Raw genomic sequence first — 21,103 nt, 5'->3', positions numbered from 1 at the left:
GTCAACAACAACAAAAATCACTGGACCAGTTAATGAAAACATAGCTACTTATAGATACATAGAGGATGATACACAGAGGAAGCAATTCAAATGAAATAAACACAACCCGTTTTCACACCTTTTCAATGTCAATTGAACAACAAACAAAAAAAGATGGTTATAGAGGAACATACAAGGACAATAGAAGTAGACTTAGTGCAGTTTGCATGTTACCTGCAGTCTGGCCAGTATGCTGGCTTTTTTAGAGTTGGATGAGTAACTCCTTGAACAGGATACACTGCAGAAGCGCTTGGTTTTGGAGTAGAAAGCATCTCTCACTCCCACCATCCCACACATCTCACAGGTGGCTGAGGAGAGTGAAACACACACACACACACACACACACACACACACACACACACACACACACACACACACACACACACACACACACACACACACACACACACACACACACACACACACACACACACACACACACACATATACACACACACACGGAGGGATACCGAGGTGTGAGTACTGTTCAGTCGAAGAGATGGCCATATAATAGAATGCTAAAATCTAAATTCAACCCTGTCATAACACCATCAGCAATTATGTTCAATGGGCAGAGGCAGTCACAGTACTACTAACCCATTCCTGCCTTCCCATCGGGGTAGGTGTAGACCTGGCCGTTGGTCTTGATGATGGGCAGGCTGGCAGGGAGGGAGGGAACCTCTTCATCACTGTCCTCTGAGCTCGAGCTACTGCTGGAATCCTCACTGCAGCTGTCATAGCCATCGAACATCCCAAACGAGTCCCGCCTCTTCCTTTCTGAACGAACAGTCCGTTCAACCTATAGGAGAGAGGATTGTGTCAGCTAGAGCTAGCACAGCGCAGTCAATGCAGTCTCACTTACCCGCATGCCACGACAGGTGGTTGCTTTGCATGATAACCTACTGCTGATCATTTTTTTCTGATAAAGGCAAAGCAATCACTGCATCCATAAACCTTGTTAGATAAGCCTACATATAAAGGTCCAATAGAATATGTAGCCTATGTGCAATGTCTCCATGCAACACGGACAGAATGAAGAGTGAAAGGGACGTTGAAAGTATAACATGTCAATTCAATAGCTACATATCAATTAATGAATCTATGAATAGCACTGCATTGAACCAACATGGAAATTGCTCAGAGCTCAACATGTTAACCAATTATAACCTGTAACACCCACCACCACATATCTGGTGGTAGCTCACTTACCATTTCCACACTAAAACAAGTCTGTTCTCAGTGATCAAAACAGCGACAACATACAGCAAGTAAGCTACATGACAAACACTTTGCACTGCAGTAACAGATAGCTAATGTCATCGACGGTGCACCGCCCCCTTTCTATTCAGAAACCTCTGTTGCCAAAGCACAACATTGAAATGACAGCTGCACGCACTGGCTCATGACCTGATATCCCCAGGAATTAAAGTCTGAAAGAGGCCCCAATACAGCGGCAAAAAAATCACTGCAGTGCGGTCTATTTAATATGACGGAATTGCCTTCTTGCAATTGTTTGCTAGCCAGCTAACGTAACGTTAATGGTAGCTGCTGGATCTTTCCCGTTATTCAAGCAGACAAGCTGTCCTAGAATGTTGGGAGGGTTGTTGAAGAAGCAGCACAACAGCATGCCAACAACAACGGCGAGCTTTATAAAACAATTGAAAGGCAGGCAATGCTGGAATAAAGCCGTCTGTTTTATTTTCTGCAGCTACAGTAACTATCTGGGACTACTACTGCCTAGCCTAGCTAGCTAAACTAGCTGCTGCAGTCTGACAACCACAACAAAGAAAGGGGAAATAAGACTACACCAGAGATTTACACAGAACACAATAATAGCGCTCACCGTATCTCTTGCGTTTTCCATTAGCCCTTCATGCGGAGCGTTTTCGGGTTTATCTTGATACAGTGGCGAGACAGTGAAGAGAGTAAAGTTAATGGTAACCTAATATGCAAAAACAACTCCACTAGCTAGGTAGCATAGCATATCAACAACATTATCATATTTCAAACGCGCAGGCGCGGAGTACAGACGATTTTTGCCAATTGGGCAAGAAATTCTTCTTCATCTTTTTAGCATGCAGGTTTAGCCAAGTGAAATTACTTTACCGCCATCTACTGTACTGTATGCACATACGTACAGTAAAATGCATCAAAGTAAATACACTACATGGCTGAAAGTATTTCGACACCTGCTCGTCGAACATCTCATTCCAAAATTATGGGCATTAATATGGAGTTGGTCCCCACTTTGCTGCTATAACAGCTACCACTCTTCTGGGAAGGCTTTCCACTAGATGTTGGAACACAGCTGCAGGGACTTGCTTCCACTTAACCACAAAAGCATTAGTGAGGTTGGGCACAGATTTGGGGGGATTAATTAGGCCTGGCTCTCAGACTGTGTTCAAATTCATTCCAAAAGTTTTCTATGGGGTTGAGGCCAGGGCTCTGTGCGGGCCAGTCAAATTCTTCCAAACCGATCTCGACAAACCATTTCTGTATGGACCTCACTTGTGCATGGGGGCATTATCATGCTGAAACAGGAAAGGGCCTCCCCCAAACTGTTGCCACAAAATAAGAAGCACAGAATCATCTAGAATATCATATTATACTGTTGTGTTAAAAAATCCCTTCAGTGGAACATTGAAAAACAGCCCCAGACCATTATTCCTCCTCCATCAAACTTTATAGTCGGCAATATGTATTTGGAAGGTAGCGTTCTCCTGGAATCTGCCAAACAGATTAATTTGTCGGACTGACAGATGTTGAAGCGTGATTCATCACTCCAGAAAAAGCGTTTCCACTGCTCCAGAGTCCAATAGCGGCGAGTTTTACACCACTCCAGCTGAGGCTTGGCATTGTGCATGGTGATCTTAGGCTTGTGTAAGGCTGCTCGGTCATGGAAATCCATTTCATGAAGCTCCCAATGAACAGTTGTGCTGACTTTGCTTCCAGAGGCATTTTGGAACTCGGTAGTGAGTGTTGTAACCAAGGACAGGCGATTTTTATGTTATGCACACTTCAGCACTCGGCAGTCTCGTTCTGCGAGCTTGTGTAGCCTACCACTTTTTGGCTGAGCCATTGTTCCTCCGAGATGTTTCCACTTCACAATAACAGCACTTACAGTTGAACGGGGTAGCTCTAGCAGGGCAGAAATTTGACAAACTGACTTGGAGGAAAGGTGCCATTTTGTGACGGTGCCATGTTGAAAGTCACAGAACTCTTCAGTATGGGCCATTCTACAGCCAATGTTTGTCCTTGGAGATTGCATGGCTGTGTGCTGGATTTTATATCCCTGTCAGGAACAACTGTGGCTGAAATAGCCAAATCAACTAATTTGAAGGGGTGTCCACATATGTTTGTATACAGTCGTGGCCAAAGGTTTTGAGAATGACACACATTAATTTTCACAAAGTCTGCTGCCTCAGTTTCTCTGATGGCAATTTGCATATACTCCAGAATGTTATGAAAAGTGGTCAAATTAATTGCAAAGTCCCTCTTTGCCATGCAAATGAACTGAATCCCCCAAAAACATTCCCACTGCATTTCAGCCCTACCACAAAATGACCAGCTGACATCATGTCAGTGATTCTCTCGTTAACACGGGTGTGAGTGTTGACAAGGACAAGGCTGGAGATCACTCTGTCATGCTGATTGAGTTCGAATAACAGACTGTAAGCTTCAAAAGGAGGGTGGTGCTTGGAATCATTGTTCTTCCTCTGTCAACCATGGTCATCTGCAAGGAAACACATGCCATCATCATTGCTTTGCACAAAAAGGGCTTCACAGGCTAGGATATTGCTGCCAGTAAGATTGCACCTCAATCATTAATCGGATCATCAAGAACTTCAAAGAGAGCAGTTCAATTGTTGTGAAGAAGGCTTCAGGGTGCCCAAGAAAGTCCAGCAAGTGCCAGGACCATCTCCGAAAGTTGATTCAGCTGCGGGATTGGGGCACCACCAGTACAGAGCTTGCTTAGGAATGGCAGCAGGCAGGTGTGAGTGCATCTGCACGCACAGTGAGGCAAAGTCTTTTGGAGGATGGCGTGGTGTCAAGAAGGGCAGCAAAGAAGCCACTTCTCTCCAGGAAAAACATCACGGACAGACTGATATTCTGCAAAAGGTACAGGGATTGGACTGCTGAGGACTGTGGTAAAGTCATTTTCTCTGATGAATCCCCTTTCCGATTGTTTGGGGCATCTGGAAAAAAGCTTGTCCGGAGAAGACAAGGTGAGCACTACCATCAGTCCTGTGTCATGCCAACAGTAAAGCATCCTGAGACCATTCATGTGTGGAGTTGCTTCTCAGCCAAGGGAGTAGGCTCACTCACAATTTTGCCTAAGAACACAGCCATGATTAAAGAATGGAACCAACACATCCTCCGAGAGCAACTTCTCCCAACCATCCAGGAACACTTTGGTGACTAACAATGCCCTTTCAAGCATAATGGAGCACCTTGCCATAAGGAAAAAGTGTTAACTAAGTGGCTTGGGGAACAAAACATCAATATTTTGGGTCCATGGCCAGGAAACTCCCCAGACCCTAATCCCATTGAGAACTTGTGGTCAATCCTCAATAGGCAGGTGGACAAACAAAAACCCACAAATTCTGACAAACTCCAAGCATTGATTTTGCAAGAATTGGCTTACCATCAGTCAGAATGTGGCCCAGAAGTTAATTGACAGCATGCCAGAGCGAATTGCAGAGGTCTTGAAAAAGTGATGCTGGCCTGATCTACTGTGTCTCGGGTGATAGACCATCCACTGCTTAATTCTTGACAGTTCTCAAAGGGATACTTAAAGTCTTCAACTTTTTCAGACCCCTCTCCCAATCTCTGCCTTATTTCTTTATGAATTGATTTATAGGATACACAGGGTAATCATTCAGAAATATATTGCATTTCATATAATTACCAAAATGTCCATGCTAGTACAGACATACACTATATACAGTTGTGGTCAAAAGTTTTGAGAATGACACAAATATTAATTTCCACAAAGTTTGCTGTTTCAGTGTCTTTAGATATTTTTGTCAGATGTTACTATGGAATACTGAAGTATAATCGCAAGCATTTTATAAATGGCAAAGGCATTTTTGACAATGACATGAAGTTGATGCAAAGAGTCAATATTTGCAGTGTTGACCCTTCTGAGTTGCATCGCTCAACACCCAGTGGCCAAAACCTTCCATTTAGTTTGCAACAGAGTAGTGAAGTAATAAAGAAGTGCCCGATGCAGCAAAGAACCGGCAAACCTATAGGCCTATATAACCAGCTTTAGCCAGACAGAGGAAAACCTACCACTGTAGAGAAGATTACCTTTGGCCTTGCTGGATGAATACACAAGCAAATGCCCAAAGCTACACTAATGCTAGAACTTCAAAAATAATTTCAAAAAGTATATTACAGTTTTTATCTTGGGAATAGACTGTTCTCTCTACTATCGCACGGCAAGAGGTACCTATGCACCAAGTCTGGAACCAATAGGACCCTGAACAGCTTCTACCCCCAAGCCATAAAACTACTAAATAGTTAACCAATAGCTATCAGGACTATCTGCATTTATCCTTTTTGCAACTCATTTGACTCATCACATACGCTGCTGGTACTTTTTATTATTGTCACGGTCGTCGGTGGAAGAAGTTGAGGACCAATGCGCAGCGTGGTAAGTGTTCATATTTTTTTTATAAAGTAATTGAACACTGACCAAAACAAATAAAACGACAAAAGAACAGTCCTGTATGGTGCTGAAAAAACACCGAACAGAAAATAATCACCCACCCCACACAGATGGGAAAAGGCTACCTAAGTATGATTCTCAATCAGAAACAACTAACGACACCTGCCTCTGATTGAGAACCATACCAGGCCAAACACAAAAACACCACATAGAAAAAGAAACATAGACAACGCACCCAATTCACGCTCTGACCATACTAAAACAAAGACATAACAAAAGAACTAAGGTCAGAACGTGACAATTATCTATCATGTTGCCCAGTCACATTATCCCTACCTATATGTACATATCTACCCCAATTACCTTGTACCCTTGCACATCGACTCGGTACTGATACCCTGTGTAAATAGCAGTGGTGGAAAAAGTACCCAATTGTCATACTTGTGTAGAAGTACAGATACCAAAAATAGAAAATGTCACCCAGTAAAATCCTACATGAGTAAAAGTATTTGGTTTTAAATATACTTAAGTACCAAAAGTAAAAGTATAGTTAATAATTATGTCTGAGTGTTGAAGTGTGGCCCTTTTTTAAATAAAAACAAACAAACAAAACAACAAAGCATTTGTTTTTAGTGATTCTGCCAGATCAGAAGCAGTAGGGATGACCAGGGATTTTCACTTTAAGTGCGTTAATTCAACCATTTTCCTGTCCTGCTAAGCATTCAAAATGTAACAAGTATTTTGGGGTGTCAAGGAAAATGTATGGAGTAAAAAGTACATTATTTTCTTCAGGAATGTTCAAAAATATCAATAGTAAAGTCCAGATACCCCCAAAAAACTACTTAAGTAGTACTTTAAAGTATTTTTTACTTAAGCACTTTACACCACTGGTATATAGCCAAGTTATCGTTACTCGTGTATTTATTCCCCAAATTATTTCCCTATTTTCTCTCTGCATTGTTGGGAAAGCCCGTAAGTAAGCATTTCACTGTTAGTCTATGCCTGTTGTTTACGAAACATTTGACAAATTACATTTGATTTGAACCCATATGGCAGGGTCACCTAGCAATATTTGAAGACCCATGATTCTGCTGGTCATTCCAAAATAGTGTCTGCAGCTTCCTGACATGTAATTTGGGCACTATTTACTTAAAGGAGGGGTGTGTTCTAGTGGAAATGTCTGACCTATGCATGAGTACTAGCCTGGGTGTAATTCTGTTTTTGTCTTATTCATCATGACAACGACAGAGCAGAAAAAGACTGGCACTCTGGCTATGCGAGTACAGCTGCGAGACCCTACACATGAGCCTGGTATAGCCTCCTCATTATGACCTGATCACAGGTACGGGATACATTGATTTCTGTCTTTCTCACATTGTTTGATTGTTCCAGTAGCCATGTGAATTAACTCACTGGGCACAGACGTCAATTCAATGTCTATTCCACTTTGGTTTAAGATAATTTAATTGAAATGACTTGGAAACAACAATGATTCAACCAGTGTGTGCCCAGTGGGAAGACACAACACATTACTCATCCTGGCAACGCAAGACTATATGTCTGTATTCCTCCTGATTCACATTATTCACAGAAAATATCTCCTTGTATGTTATACCAAGTGGCCCAAATTTGCCCATAACATATAGGTCATCATATGAGGTTGCAATTCAGAATAAAACATTCCCAATTATTAAAATGTAAAGCTATACATTTTAAGTAATTGACCCATTATTGTCTGTCAGATAGCCTCTACATTTACAATGAAACTCATGGGTGTTTAATTGGATGTGGAGCTTTATTGTGGACAATGGAATCATTAGGCCTGGGCTTCCAGGGATACAGCCCCAAATGTATTTGATCCAGCCCGAAACCTTTAGATGGTCTAAGAATTGCACAATTTCAGGCTGTATGTCTGAAATTAATTCCCATAACGGTGCGTCACTTACACACTAAGTAGTATGCCATAGAGGAAAACTGAACACAGCTTCGTGACTGTCATGGTTTCACCATTACTTTACTGAAAACCGTGTATCCCTAGCCCAAACCGTTCAAAAGATATTATCCATTTTACTGGAGCAAAATTGGGTGGGTTTTTTCTGTCGCGAATTCGCAGGAAGCAATTGATAAATAAACATTATAAACACTAACATTATAAAACCGGGCTACTCACAAACCGCAAATTAGCTTACAGTGCATTCGGAAAGAATTCAGACCCCTTGACTTTTTCCATGGTGTTACGTTAGTCTTATTCTAAAATGGATTAAATACATGTTTTCCCTCTTCAATCTACACACAATACCCCATAATGACAAAGCGAAAACAGGTTTTTAGAAATGGTAGAAAATTTATTCAAAATTAGAAGAAAAAAATATTTAAAGAATACCATATTTACATAAGTATTTAGACCCTTTCGAAATTGAGCTCAGGTGCATCCTGTTTCCATTGATCATCCTTGAGACGGTTCTACAACTTGATTGGCATCCACCTGTGGTAAATTCAATTGAATGGACATGATTTGGAAAGACACACCTGTCTATATATGGTCCCACAGTAGACAGTGCATGTCAGAAAAAACCCAAGCCGTGAGGTCGAAGGAATTGCCCATAGTGCACCAAGACAGGATTGTGTCGAGGCACAGCTCTGTGGGAGGGTACCAAAAAATGTCTGCAGCATCATGGCTTGGTTTTTTGCTCTGACATGCACTGTTAACTGTGGGACATTATATAGACAGGTGTGTGCCTTTACAAATCATGTCCATTCAATTGAATTTACTGCAGGTGGATGCCAATCAAGTTGTAGAAACATCTCAAGGATGACCAATGGAAACAGGATGCACCTGCGGTCAATTTTGAGTCTAGTATGAAAGGCTGTGAATATTTATGTAATATGGTAATTATGGGGGGGTTGGTATTGCAAAAATGTCTAAACTTGTTTCTTGTTTTTGTTTGTCATTATGTGGTATTGTGTGCAGATTGTGACATTAAAACAATATTTTAGAATAAGGCTGTAACATAACAAAATGTGGAAAAAGTCAAGGGGTCTTGTATATTTTCTGAATGCACTGTGTGTGTGTGTGTTATATATTTGTTGCTAGCACATTTTTACTCATTACAATTACAGTGGGGCAAAAAAGTATTTAGTCAGCCACCAATTGTGCAAGTTCTCCCACTTAAAAAGATGAGGCCTGTAATTTTCATCATAGGTATACTTCAACTATGACAGACAAAATGAAGGAAAAAATCCAGAAAATCACATTGTAGGATTTTTAATGAATTTATTTGCAAATTATGGTGGAAAATAAGTATTTGGTCACCTACAAACAAGCAAGATTTCTGGCTCTCACAGACCTGTAACTTCTTTAAGAGGCTCCACTGTCCTCCACTAGTTACCTGTATTAATGGCACCTGTTTGAACTTGTTATCAGTATAAAAGACACCTGTCCACAACCTCAAACAGTCACACTCTAAACCCCACTATGGCCAAGACCAAAGAGCTTTCAAAAGACACCAGAAACAAAATTGTAGACCTGCACCAGGCTGGGAAGACAATCTGCAATAGGTAAGCAGCTTGGTTTGAAGAAATCAACTGTGGGAGCAATTATTAGGAAATGGAAGACATACAATACCACTGATAATCTCCCTCGATCTGGGGCTCCACGCAAGATCTCACCCCGTGGGGTCAAAATTATCACAGAATGGTGAGCAAAAATCCCAGAACCACACGGGGGGACCTAGTGAATGACCTGCAGAGAGCTGGGACCAAATTAACAAAGCCTACCATCAGCAAGGGCGTTGAAGACGAAACTTGGCTGGGTCTTTCAGCATGACAATGATCCCAAACACACCGCCCGGGCAGGAGTGGCTTCGTAAGAAGCATTTCAAAGTCCTTGAGTGGCCTAGCCAGTCTCCAGATCTCAACCCCATAGAAAATCTTTGGAGGGAGTTGAAAGTCCGTGTTGCCCAGCAACAGCCCCAAAACATCACTGCTCTAGAGGGGATCTGCATGGAGGAATGGGCCAAAATACCAGCAACAGTGTGTGAAAACCTTGTGAACTTACAGAAAACGTTTGACCTCTGTCATTGCCAACAAAGGGTATATAACAAAGTATTGAGATAAACTTTTGTTATTGACCAAATACGTATTTTCCACCATAATTTGCAAATAAATTCATTAAAAATCCTACAATGTGATTTTCTGGATTTTTTTTCTCATTTTGTCTGTCATAGTTGAATTTTACCTATGATGAAAATTACAGGCCTCATCTTTTTAAGTGGGAGAACTTGCACAATTGGTGGCTGACGAAATACTTTTTTGCCCCACTGTATATACACTGCTCAAAGAAATAAAGGGAACACTTAAACAACACAATGTAACTCCAAGTCAATCACACTTCTGTGAAATCAAACTGTACACTTAGGAAGCAACACTGATTGACAATACATTTCACATGATGCTGTGCAAATGGAATAGACAACAGGTGGAAATTATAGGCAATTAGCAAGACACCCCCAATAAAGGAGTGGTTCTGCAGGTGGTGACCACAGACCACTTCTCAGTTCCTATGCTTCCTGGCTGATGTTTTGATCACTTTTGAATGCTGGCGGTGCTTTCACTAGTGGTAGCATGAGACGGAGTCTACAACCCACACAAGTGGCTCAGGTAGTGCAGCTCATCCAGGATGGCACATCAATGCAAGCTGTGGCAAGAAGGTTTGCTGTGTCTGTCAGCGTAGTGTCCAGAGCATGGAGGCGCTACCAGGAGACAGGCCAGTACATCAGGAAACGTGGAGAAGGCCGTAGGAGGGCAACAACCCAGCAGCAGGACCGCTACCTCCGCCTTTGTGCAAGGAGGAGCACTGCCAGAGCCCTGCAAAATGACCTCTAGCAGGCCACAAATGTGCATGTGTCTGCTCAAACGGTCAGAAACAGACTCCATGAGGGTGGTATGAGGGCCCGACGTCCACAGGTGGGGGTTGTGCAGGACGTCGGCATTTGCCAGAGAACACCAATATTGGCAAATTCGCCACAGGCGCCCTGTGCAATTCACAGATGAAAGCAGGTTCACACTGATCACATGTAACAGACGTGACAGAGTCTGGAGACGCCGTGGAGAACGTTCTGCTGCCTGCAACATCCTCCAGCATGACCGGTTTGGCGGTGGGTCAGTCATGGTGTGGGGTGGCATTTCTTTGGGGTGCCGCACAGCCCTTCATGTGCTCGCCAGAGGTAGCCTAACTGTCATTAGGTACCGAGATGAGATCCTCAGACCCCTTGTGAGACCATATTCTGGTGCGGTTGGCCCTGGGTTCCTCCTAATGCAAGACAATGCTAGACCTCATGTGGCTGGAGTGTCAGCAGTTCCTGCAAAAGGAAGGCATTGATGCTATGGACTGGCCTGCCCGTTCCTCAGACCTGAATCCAATTTAGCACATCTGGGACATCATGTCTCGCTTCATCCACCAACGCCACGTTGCACCACAGACTGTCCAGGAGTTGACGGATGCTTTAGTCCAGGTCTGGGAGGAGATCCCTCAGGAGACCATCCGCCACCTCATCAGGAGCATGCCCAGGCGTTGTAGGCAGGCACGTGGAGGCCACACACACTACTGAGCCTCATTTTGACTTGTTTTAAGGACATTACATCAAAGTTGAATCAGCCTGTAGTGTGGTTTTCCACTTTAATTTTGAGTGTGACTCAAAATCCAGACCTCCATGGGTTGATAAATTTGATTTCCATTGATAATTGTTTAGTGATTTTGTTGTCAGCACATTCAACCATGTAAAGAAAAAAGTATTTAATAAGAATATTTCATTCATTCAGATCTAAGGATGTGTTATTTTAGTGTTCCCTTTATTTTTTTAGCAGTATATATTTATATATATATATATACAGTATCTATTTTGTTCACTATTACAATTTATCTTATGTAGTGCTCAATCACTCTCCTTCACTCACGCCGCAAAACTTACCCTAGTAAAACTGACTATCCTACCGATCCTCGACTTCGGCGATGTCATCTACAAAATAGCTTCCAATACTCTACTCATCAAACTGGATGCAGTTTATCACAGTGCCATCCATTTTGTTACTAAAGCACCTTATACCACCCACCACTGCGACCTGTATGCTCTAGTCGGCTGGCCCTCGCTACATGTTCGTCGCCAGACCCACTGGCTCCAGGTCATCTACAAGTCTATGCTAGGTAAAGCTCCGCCTTATCTCAGTTCACTGGTCACGATGGCAACACCCACCCGTAGCACGCGCTCCAGCTGGTGTATCTCACTGATCATCCCTAAAGCCAAAACCTAATTTGTCTGCCTTTCCTTCCAGTTCTCTGCTGCCTGCGACTGGAACGAATTGCAAAAATCTCTGCAGTTGGAGACTTTTATTAAATAAAGGTGAAAAAAATAACAAATCTTGATCAAATAGCCCTTACACAGCCTAGAGGTGTGTTGGGTCATTGTCCTGTTGAAAAACAAATGATAGTGGGACTAAGTGCAAACCAGATGGGATAGCGTATTGCTGCAGAATGCTGTTTTAGACATACTGGTTAAGTGTGCCTTTAATTCTAAATAAATAATTTGTTCACCTACTCTGCGTCTCACAAAGACACAGCAGTTGAACCAAAAATCTCAAGTTTGGACTCATCAGACCAAAGGACAGATTTCCACCGGTCTAACATCCATTGCTTGTACTTCTTGGCCCAAACAAGTCTCTTCTTATTATTGGCGTTCTTTAGTAGTGGTTTCTTTGCAGCAATTTGATCATAAAGGCCTGATTCACTCTCCTCTGAACAGTTGATGTTGAGATGTGTCTGTTACTTGAACTCTGTGAAGCCTTTATTTGGGCTGCAATTTCCAAGGCTGGTAACTCTAATGAACTTGTCCTCTGCAGCAGAGGTAACTCTGGGTCTTCCTTTCCTGTGGTGGTCCTCATGAGAACCAGTTTCATCATAGCACTTGATGGTTTTTGCAACTGCACAAATTTTCCAGATTGACTGACCTTCATGTCCTAAAGTAATGATGGACTGTTGTTTCCCTTTGATTATTTGAGCTGTTCTTTCCATAATATGGACTTGGTATTTTACCAATTAGGGATATCTTCCGTATACCACCCCTATGTTGTCACAACTGATTGGCTCAAACGCATTCACTTTTAACAAGGCACACCTGTTAATTGAAATGCATTCCGGGTGACTACCTCATGAAGCTGACTGAGAGAGTGCCAATAGTGTCAAAGCTGTCATTAAGGCAAAGGGTGGCTACTTTGAAGAATCTAAAATCTATTTTGATTTGTTAAACACTTTGATTTGTTGATTTGATTTGTTAAACACACTAGTTTTGATGTCTTCACTATTAATAAAAAAAAATGTAGAAAATAGTCTAAATAAAGAAAAACCCTTGAATGGGTAGGGGTGTCCAAACTTTTGACTGGTACTGTATATAAAATAACTGGTTTAGATTATTAAATATTCATACAATAGTCATACTGATAATGATATAATAGTCAATAATAATAATAATAAAACAAATGATACATATTTTACTAAAATGCAGTGTCCTATAATCAGGGTTAGGTGACTACCTCCAGGCTCCTAGGTAACTATACATTTTCAAAGCAAAAACAGAAATCTCATGGATCAAATAGAAATGTCACTTATTGAACTATCATAAATTATTGCAATAGCTTTGAATGACGGTTAGGAAGGTTACATCTGCGTGCCAAGAAACATATATGCCTTGGAAATACTAATAGATTCACAAACACAATGGCATAAAATGTATCCGATGGCTGTGAAATTGTCAACTGATACACTTGATTTCTATTTCACAAGCAATATTTTTGCATGTGGATCACTTCAAACTAAATTGGGAATAGGCTAATAGAAAACAGATTAGAACACAGTGAAGCACATTGGACACCCTGGGAAAATCAACTATAGGTTATCAAGTGTTGCAATCTAATAAACGAAATCATTCTGGAGTATTATACTCCATGTCCATGAAAGAAACAATGACTGTAATGTACAATACCATAGACAGACACATTGACCTCAGAATGTCATTTCGTGTTGCAATCTAATAAACTAAATCATTTTGGAGTATTAAACTATCATTCCCAAACCATGAAAGAAACAATTACAGTAATTTACAATACCATAGACAGACATAGTGACCTCGGAATGTCATTTCCTTCATGATCCACGAAGCAAAGGCTGTTTTCACTGGAATCTATTATGAGCAGCGGCTGCACCAACTGTGGATGTTTGTCTGATTTGGATTAACAACATGATTGAGCGCGCATCAGCAAAATGGACAAGTTACAGTTTCTGGAGAGCAAAATATAGTACAGCATGCAAAAAAGTAATCTGTTTTTAAAAAATATAGGTGTTTGATGCAGACTAAAATGTTATTCTGCGCATGATGACGCGCAAAAGTACGTATGTCTCCGCTTCACACGGCTAGCTAGCAGGAAGTATGTTGAATCCGTGGAGAAAAAAAATGACCGAAGAACCAAAGTCGGTTGTTGATCTGAAAAAATAACAAGTCTCCTAAATGAGAACGCAAATGCTGCGTTTTTCAGATTCGGCATCATTCGCTCTGGTGCAAAGAACGTCATTAAACGGGTAAGTCGAGTGCGTAAAACGTATAAAAAATATATGTTTTCCATCAATGGGCCAGAGTGTATTTGTCGAGATCTTTGTTGGTTCTAGGCTAGCGCACGTTAGCCAACAAGCTAACCTTTGCGTGCCACGGTTATTTGGCTTGCTAAGGCATTAATTGAAATAATATGTTATGTGCAGATAACAAGGGAATATACATACATGTATGCAGAATGTGCATCTTATATTTATTTGAGCTTGCAAAATGTAGAGTTAACGACTTCCGTTTTCCTTGTATTTTTTTTAGCATCGTGGGGGGTACTTAGCTAGGCGGCCGCGCTAGCTAGTTTGTCGGGTCGTTGCAGATTATTACATTAGTTTGCCAGGTCAATTGCTCCTTAAGGTGAAGTAATGTCTCACATTTAGCTACACTTGTATTAGAATAACATTTAATATGCATGTATATGATCCGAAGTAATCTCTTTTCACAACTTGACCTAGCTATAGGCTAATGTTTGCACAGCTAACTTAGCTAAAACGCGGCTAGCTAGTTGCAAATAGCTTCTTATAAAGCAATTTGATGGAAATTTAGTCGTTCTCTTAGATTTTTGTGTAAAGCGAATTCGCATTATATTTAAACATTTTAATAATTCGTTGTTTCAGTTAACTATGCATTTATGAGCAAAATGTCATAGTTTATGCTTTCTCGGTCCTCCGGCCTTGACGTTGCCTAATTTGGGGAGTCGTCCGATGGAAAAGAGCACGGAATGTCTCGCGGATCGGTGGTAAAAGATGCCCTGCTTTTGTCCTGAAAATGTTACGCTGTGTGAACTCAGTAGAAAATTCAAGCCAAGGTCATGGATCGCGTTTAGAATCGCCGCCCACCACAAAATCAGAGTATACCGTTATGAAAATGATTTCGAATTACAGTTTCATGGGCCTCCTTAATATGAAAGAAAAACATTGTATTTGTTGAAATGTAGCTCCAGACCCAAGTCGTCCGAGCTCTCAACCAAAACAATACACGTGTAAACATCGAGTCACACAAAGTAAATGTAAAGATATTCGCAAAAGCAAACGGTGTATGTACAACTATTTGCGCGTTAAATGTAAAGATGGTTGTGATTTCGCTGTTTAAAATAGTTTATTCTGCTATCAAATGAGTTTAGCTTGTTTTTTTAGGCTAACTAGTTACATAATTGTATTTGACAGTTCTTAGACATTGTAATTTTTTTGTTTGCATTTAGTTGTAAATGGGAATTAGTCAGTGGTCAGTATTCCAAAGTTGTTTATGCTTCACCTCCCCATTCTTACGTTTTAATAATTCTGCTACTTGCATCATTCACACCACGTTTGATAATGGCCACTCGAGCTGAAGTGGGCACATTCACATTACATTTTCCTCCCCAAAGAGAACCGAAACTATGGCTTCTGTAGGCCAGAGATTTAAATCAGGTCACTTTTTTACACCATGGGCCCATTGTGATTTTTTTTGGTTTGTTATTATTTGAATAGACATATGCCTTTATTCCAACCTGGGCTCAGCTCAGCAATGAATATGCTTCAAAGTGTAAACAACAGATGACAGACAACCTAAACTGTAGACAAAGTGCTACCCATCTGGTATTTTGCTACACAGATCTTGATTGGCTTGATGAGCCTAGCACATCCAGATGGCCTGTCGTCAGAGCCCTGGGTCAGGGTACCATCCCAGAGGTTATGGGGCTTTCACTTTCACAGAGCTGTAAGACTAACCCACGCAGGGTATAAAGTGTATTCTGTTGAGGTGTTGAGGTCACTTGACTGCAGGAACAAATACTGGTAGGCCTATGTCAATACTAGGCCTATGTTACTGAAAATGTCCTATGTTGCATTTGACCCATTTTAAAAAAAGAGAGAATTGTGTGTACAACTGTAATATCAATCTTGCATTAGCTTATGTTTTAGTCCAACATCTCAAATTTGGATGAATTATCACAGAACTTACATAGATTTTTCACAATGTGAAATTAGGCATTCCACAAACCTTTGTATTGTCTTTTGTGCTGTAAATGTGCAAACTATAGGTGTGGTTCCCAAGATCCTTCAGGAAGAACTTGGCACACGACACATTGGTCAGCCTGGCGGAAGCGAACACAAGCTGCAAACGTGCCACATCCAATAAAACAAAAGCCATGTCTAAAAGTTCTCACAACACAAGTCCTTAGTTAGCACATATGCCTAAATACAATCAGTAAATCTTTGAATCCACACTGACAACTGTCAGTAGATGATAAATCATATGTACAAATAAACTATAGACTAATTTGAACAAATGTCCTATTCATCAAACATTGGCAAAACATAAAGCATTGAATTCTATAAATGTAAGACAACATGTATTTTTTTAAGTTTGTCGATGCATATTCACAGTTGTAATGACTCCAAAGTAACCTTTATGGTGTCCAAAGAGGTTGTGAACTGATATCATGTTTTTTTTTCACCCCACAATAAAGCACACGTGTTGAATGTTAAAAGGCAGTGCAGTTCAAAATTAGTTTTTTTAATCTCACGTTTTCATAAAGGTCAAAAAACACACTGAAAATGTGAAAATTATGATAACGCCCCTTTTGTGTAAGAGCTGTTTTAAAAAATCCTGTAATTTCAGCATGTTCAGGTGGGATGGAACTTTTTGCCCACAACATGTCACAATGTGATCTGAGTATAATAGACCAATGGCAGTTCATCTGATGTGGATGGGCTCTAGACCATCCTTTCAGGGCTGTGTAGGTAAAAATCTTTTAATTTGTGTCTGCCCTAACGGTGGGAGTTGTCGGCAAGCAGGCGGGAGGGAGATCAGGTGGGAACATTCTAGCCAATGAGAGGGCAGCTACGTGTGTTCAAAACAAACAACTATACAATTTAATTCACTTATCACTAAATTCCTAACAACCTAAACTTTGTGAAACTTCAATTTGATCAAATAAGCTCCCCACTTGGTCTGCTCATTGTTGTATTCTCGTGGACAAATCGACAGGAGTGGAGCCTCGCTTCGCCTGTTCTTCTTACCAGGGGTAGGCAACTAGAGTCAGCGGGAGGGCTTTTGGCGGAGCTGATTGTCGGGGGGCCGGATCATAATAATTTAAAATGCAAATTGACCACAATTTAGCCCCCCCAAAATAACTGGTGGGATGATTTTTGGCCCGCTGGCCACCTGTTTTCGACCCCTGACCTAGACACTTGTGGTGATCTGAGAGGATTAGGTGGAGGAAATATGTCAACATTCCACCAAGTCTATCAGAGGGCAAGGTAAAGCTTTCACCATATTGCCTCTTAGATCTCCAAGTGTCTAGGGCAGAGAGATAAACATTTTACCCTCCCAAGGTCAGGACTACTGCTGGTTTTCTGTTCGACCTGATAATTAATTGCACCCACATGGTGTACCATGTCTAAATCAGTCCCTGATTAGAGGGAAATAATTTTAAAAAGCAGGGTCTAGGGTACTCAAACTAAGCTTTGGACCTTCAAAGCCAGTTCCACTGAATTGTCTTCATGTTCCGCTCTAATCAGGGACTGATTTTGACTTGGGACACCAAGTGTGTGTAATAAATTAAGTACCAGCAGCCTCCAGACTAGAGGTCGATTTAATTAGGGCCGATTTCAGGTTTTCATAACAATCGGAAATCGGTGTTTTTGGGCGCCGATTTGCCGATTTTATTATCTTATTTTTTTTACACCTTTATTTACTCTATATTTTACTAGGCAAGTCAGTTAAGAACACATTCTTATTTTCAAAGACGGCCTAGGAACGGGGAGGTTAACTGCCTCGTTCAGGGGCAGAAGGACAGATTTTTTTCACCTTGTCAGCTCGGGGGATTCAATCTTGCAACCTTACAGTTAGCTAGTCCAACGCAATAACAACATGTCTCTCTCTCGTTGCACTCCACAAGGAGCCTGTTACGCAAATGCAGTAAGCCAAGGTAAGTTGCTAGCTAGCATTAAACTTATCTTATCAAAAACTATCAATCATAATCACTAGTTGGTTGATGATATTACTAGATATTATCTAGCGTGTTCTGTGTTGCATATAATCTGACTGAGCGGTGGTAGGCAGAAGCAGGCGCATAAATGTAACAGTATAACTTTACACCGTCCCCTCGTCCATACCAGGGACCCTCTGCACACATCAACAACAGTCACCCACAAAGCATCGTTACCCATCGCTCCACAAAAGCTGCGGCCATTGCAGAGCAAGGGGAACCACTACTTCAAGGTCTCAGAGCAAGTGACGTCACCGATTGAAACACTATTTAGCGCGCACCACTAACTAAGCTAGCCGTTTCACATCCGTTACATAAACATGAATTCAAACAGCACTTTCGTGCGTTTTGCCAGCAGCTCTTCGTTGTGCGTCAAGCATTACGCTGTTTATGACTTCAAACCTATCAACTTCCGAGATGAGGTTGGTATAACCAAAGTGAAATGGCTGGCTAGTTAGCGCGCGCTAATAGTGTTTCAAACTTCAATAGCTCTGAGCCTTGGGGTGGTTGTTTCCCTTGCTCTGCATGGGTAACGCTGCTTCGATGTGTTGCTAGTTCGAGCCCAGGGAGGAGCGAGGAGAGGGATGGAAGCTATACTGTTACACTGGCAATACCAAAGTGCCTACAAGAACATCCAATAGTCAAAGGTTAATGAAATACAAATGGTATTGAGGGAAATAGTCCTATAATAACCACAACCTAAAACTTCTTACCTGGGAATATTGAAGACTCATGTTAAAAGGAACCACCAGCTTTCATATGTTCTCATGTTCTGAGCAAGGAACTGAAACGTTAGCTTTCTTACATGGCACGTATTGCACTTTTACGTTCTTCTCCAACACGTTGTTCTTGCATTATTTAAACCAAATTGAACATGTTTCATTATTTACTTGAGGCTAAATAGATGTTATTGATGTATTATATTAAGTTAAAATAAGTGTTAATTCAGTATCGTTGTAATTGTCATTATTACAAATACAATTTTTAAATTAAATTAATTTATTTTAAAAATCGTCCGATTAATCGGTATTTGATTTTTTGGTCCTCCAATAATCGGTATCGGCGTTGAAAAATCATAATCGGTCAAACTCTACTCCAGACCCTGTAGGGCAGCATTTCCCAAACTCTGTCCTAGGGCACCCAAGGGAAGTACGTTTTGGTTTTGCCCTACCACTACACAGCTGATTTAAAATTATCAAAGCTTGATGATTAGTTGATTATTTGAATCAGCTCTGTAGTGTTTGGGCAAAAACCAAAACGTGCACCCCTTGGGGTCCAGACGACCGAGTTTGGCAAACCCTGTCGTATGGTCAGAGTTGAGTACCACTGTTCTAGGGGATTTGGGACTAGGGGTTGGCCCAATCTCAAATTCAACCTTAAACCCTTCGCCCAATGCACTTCTGTAGATCTGAGGATTTGATTGGTATAAGCAATATGGTGAAACTTCCCCCTGGCCTATCAGAGGACAAGGTAGAGCTATTGTGATGTTACTTAAAGTACACCTATCAGATCTCCAAGTTTATAGGGGCCGATTTGGGATTGGGCTTTTGTTTCTGGACATCGCCTCAATTTCAGGACCATTAAGCATGAAACGCAGAGAATCAGACTGCCGATAGGTACTTATCACAGTGGGAGGCCGTTCCTTCTCTTGATAGAACAATAGCGGTACCTGCTGCGTGCCGACCTGGTAGCGATGGGCATGCCGTTTCTACTTGTAGAATCGCAGTGCTCGTCAGTGGCCAAAAACTTTTAAAACCTACCCTAACCAGAAACCGTGGATGGATGACGTCATTCGCACAAAACTGAAAGTGCGAACCACTGCATTTAACCATGGAAAGGTGACTGGGAATATGGCAGAATAAAAGCTGAGTAGTCTTTTCCCTCTGCGAGGCAATCAAACAGGCAAAACGTCAGTATAGAGACAAAGTGAGTCGTAATTCAATGGCTCAGACGTACTGTATGTGGCAGGGTCTATAGATAATCACAGACTACAAAAGGAAAACCAGCAACGTCGCGGTCACCGACGTCTTGCTTCCAGACAAGTTAAACATGTTTTTTGCCCGCTTTGAGGATAACACGGTGCCACCGCCGCGGCCCACTACTAAGGACTGTGGGCTCTCCGTGGCCAACGTAAGACATTTTAAACTTGTTAACCCTTGCAAGGCTGCCGGCCCAGACGGCATATCTAGCCGCATCATCAGAGATGCGCATACCAGCTGGCTGGTCAGTTTACGGACATATTCAATCTCTGTCCCAATCTGCTGTCCCCACATGCTTCAAGATGGCCACCATTGTTCCTGTACCCAAGAATGCAAAGGTAACTGAACTAAATGACTATCGCCCTGTAGCACTCACTTCTGTCATCATGAAGTGCTTTGAGAGACTAGTCAAGGATCACATCACCTCTACCTTACTTGCCACCCTAGACCCACTTCAATTTGCTTACCGCCCCAATAAGTCAACAGACGATGCAATCGCCATCGCACTGCACACTGCCCTATCTCATCTGGACAAGAGGAATGAATACCTATTTAAGAATGCTGGTCATTGACTATAGCTCAGCATTCAACACCATTGTACCCTCCAAGCTTATCAATAAGCTTGAGGCCCTGGGTCTCAACCCCGCCCGGTGCAATAGGGTCCTGAACTTCTTGATGGGACGCCCCCAGGTGTTGAAGGTAGGAAACAACACCTCCACTTCACTGATCCTCAACACTGGGGCCCCACAAAGGTGTGTTCTCAGCTCCCTCCTGTACTCCCTCTTTACCC

The 21,103-nt window shown here is 41.7% G+C and overlaps 2 protein-coding genes across 7 annotated transcripts in view; one reads left to right on the top strand and one right to left on the bottom strand.

Moving 5' to 3' along the window:
* LOC124015256 (MBT domain-containing protein 1-like) overlaps positions 1-14,098 on the bottom strand; it is a 23,561-nt gene extending 9,463 nt beyond the window's left edge. The window contains exons 1-4 of one of the 3 annotated variants that reach the window (XM_046330370.1): positions 13,871-14,098; positions 1,883-1,935; positions 637-838; positions 214-347 (exon numbers count right to left, since the gene is read on the bottom strand). In XM_046330370.1, the coding sequence (XP_046186326.1) occupies positions 214-347; positions 637-838; positions 1,883-1,935; positions 13,871-13,883 (402 nt within the window). In that variant the 5' untranslated portion in view covers positions 13,884-14,098. Of the gene's footprint in view, positions 1-213; positions 348-636; positions 839-1,882; positions 1,936-7,902; positions 7,947-13,870 lie in introns of those variants that run through there. The other 2 variants (XM_046330368.1, XM_046330369.1) reach the window with 2 other exon arrangements.
* LOC124015255 (zinc finger protein 646-like) overlaps positions 13,960-21,103 on the top strand; it is a 22,632-nt gene continuing 15,488 nt past the window's right edge. For 2 of the 4 annotated variants that reach the window (XM_046330365.1, XM_046330364.1), the window contains exon 1: positions 13,960-14,339. The gene's annotated coding sequence lies outside the window, so the exon portion shown is untranslated. The remainder of the gene's footprint in view (positions 14,340-21,103) is intronic. The other 2 variants (XM_046330367.1, XM_046330366.1) reach the window with 1 other exon arrangement.

The sequence above is a fragment of the Oncorhynchus gorbuscha genome, linkage group LG26 (assembly GCF_021184085.1).
Source record: "Oncorhynchus gorbuscha isolate QuinsamMale2020 ecotype Even-year linkage group LG26, OgorEven_v1.0, whole genome shotgun sequence".
Classification (NCBI taxonomy): Eukaryota; Metazoa; Chordata; class Actinopteri; order Salmoniformes; family Salmonidae; genus Oncorhynchus; species Oncorhynchus gorbuscha.
The sequence above is the reverse complement of the archived record's forward strand: the minus strand, read 5'-3'. Positions and strand labels throughout refer to the sequence as shown.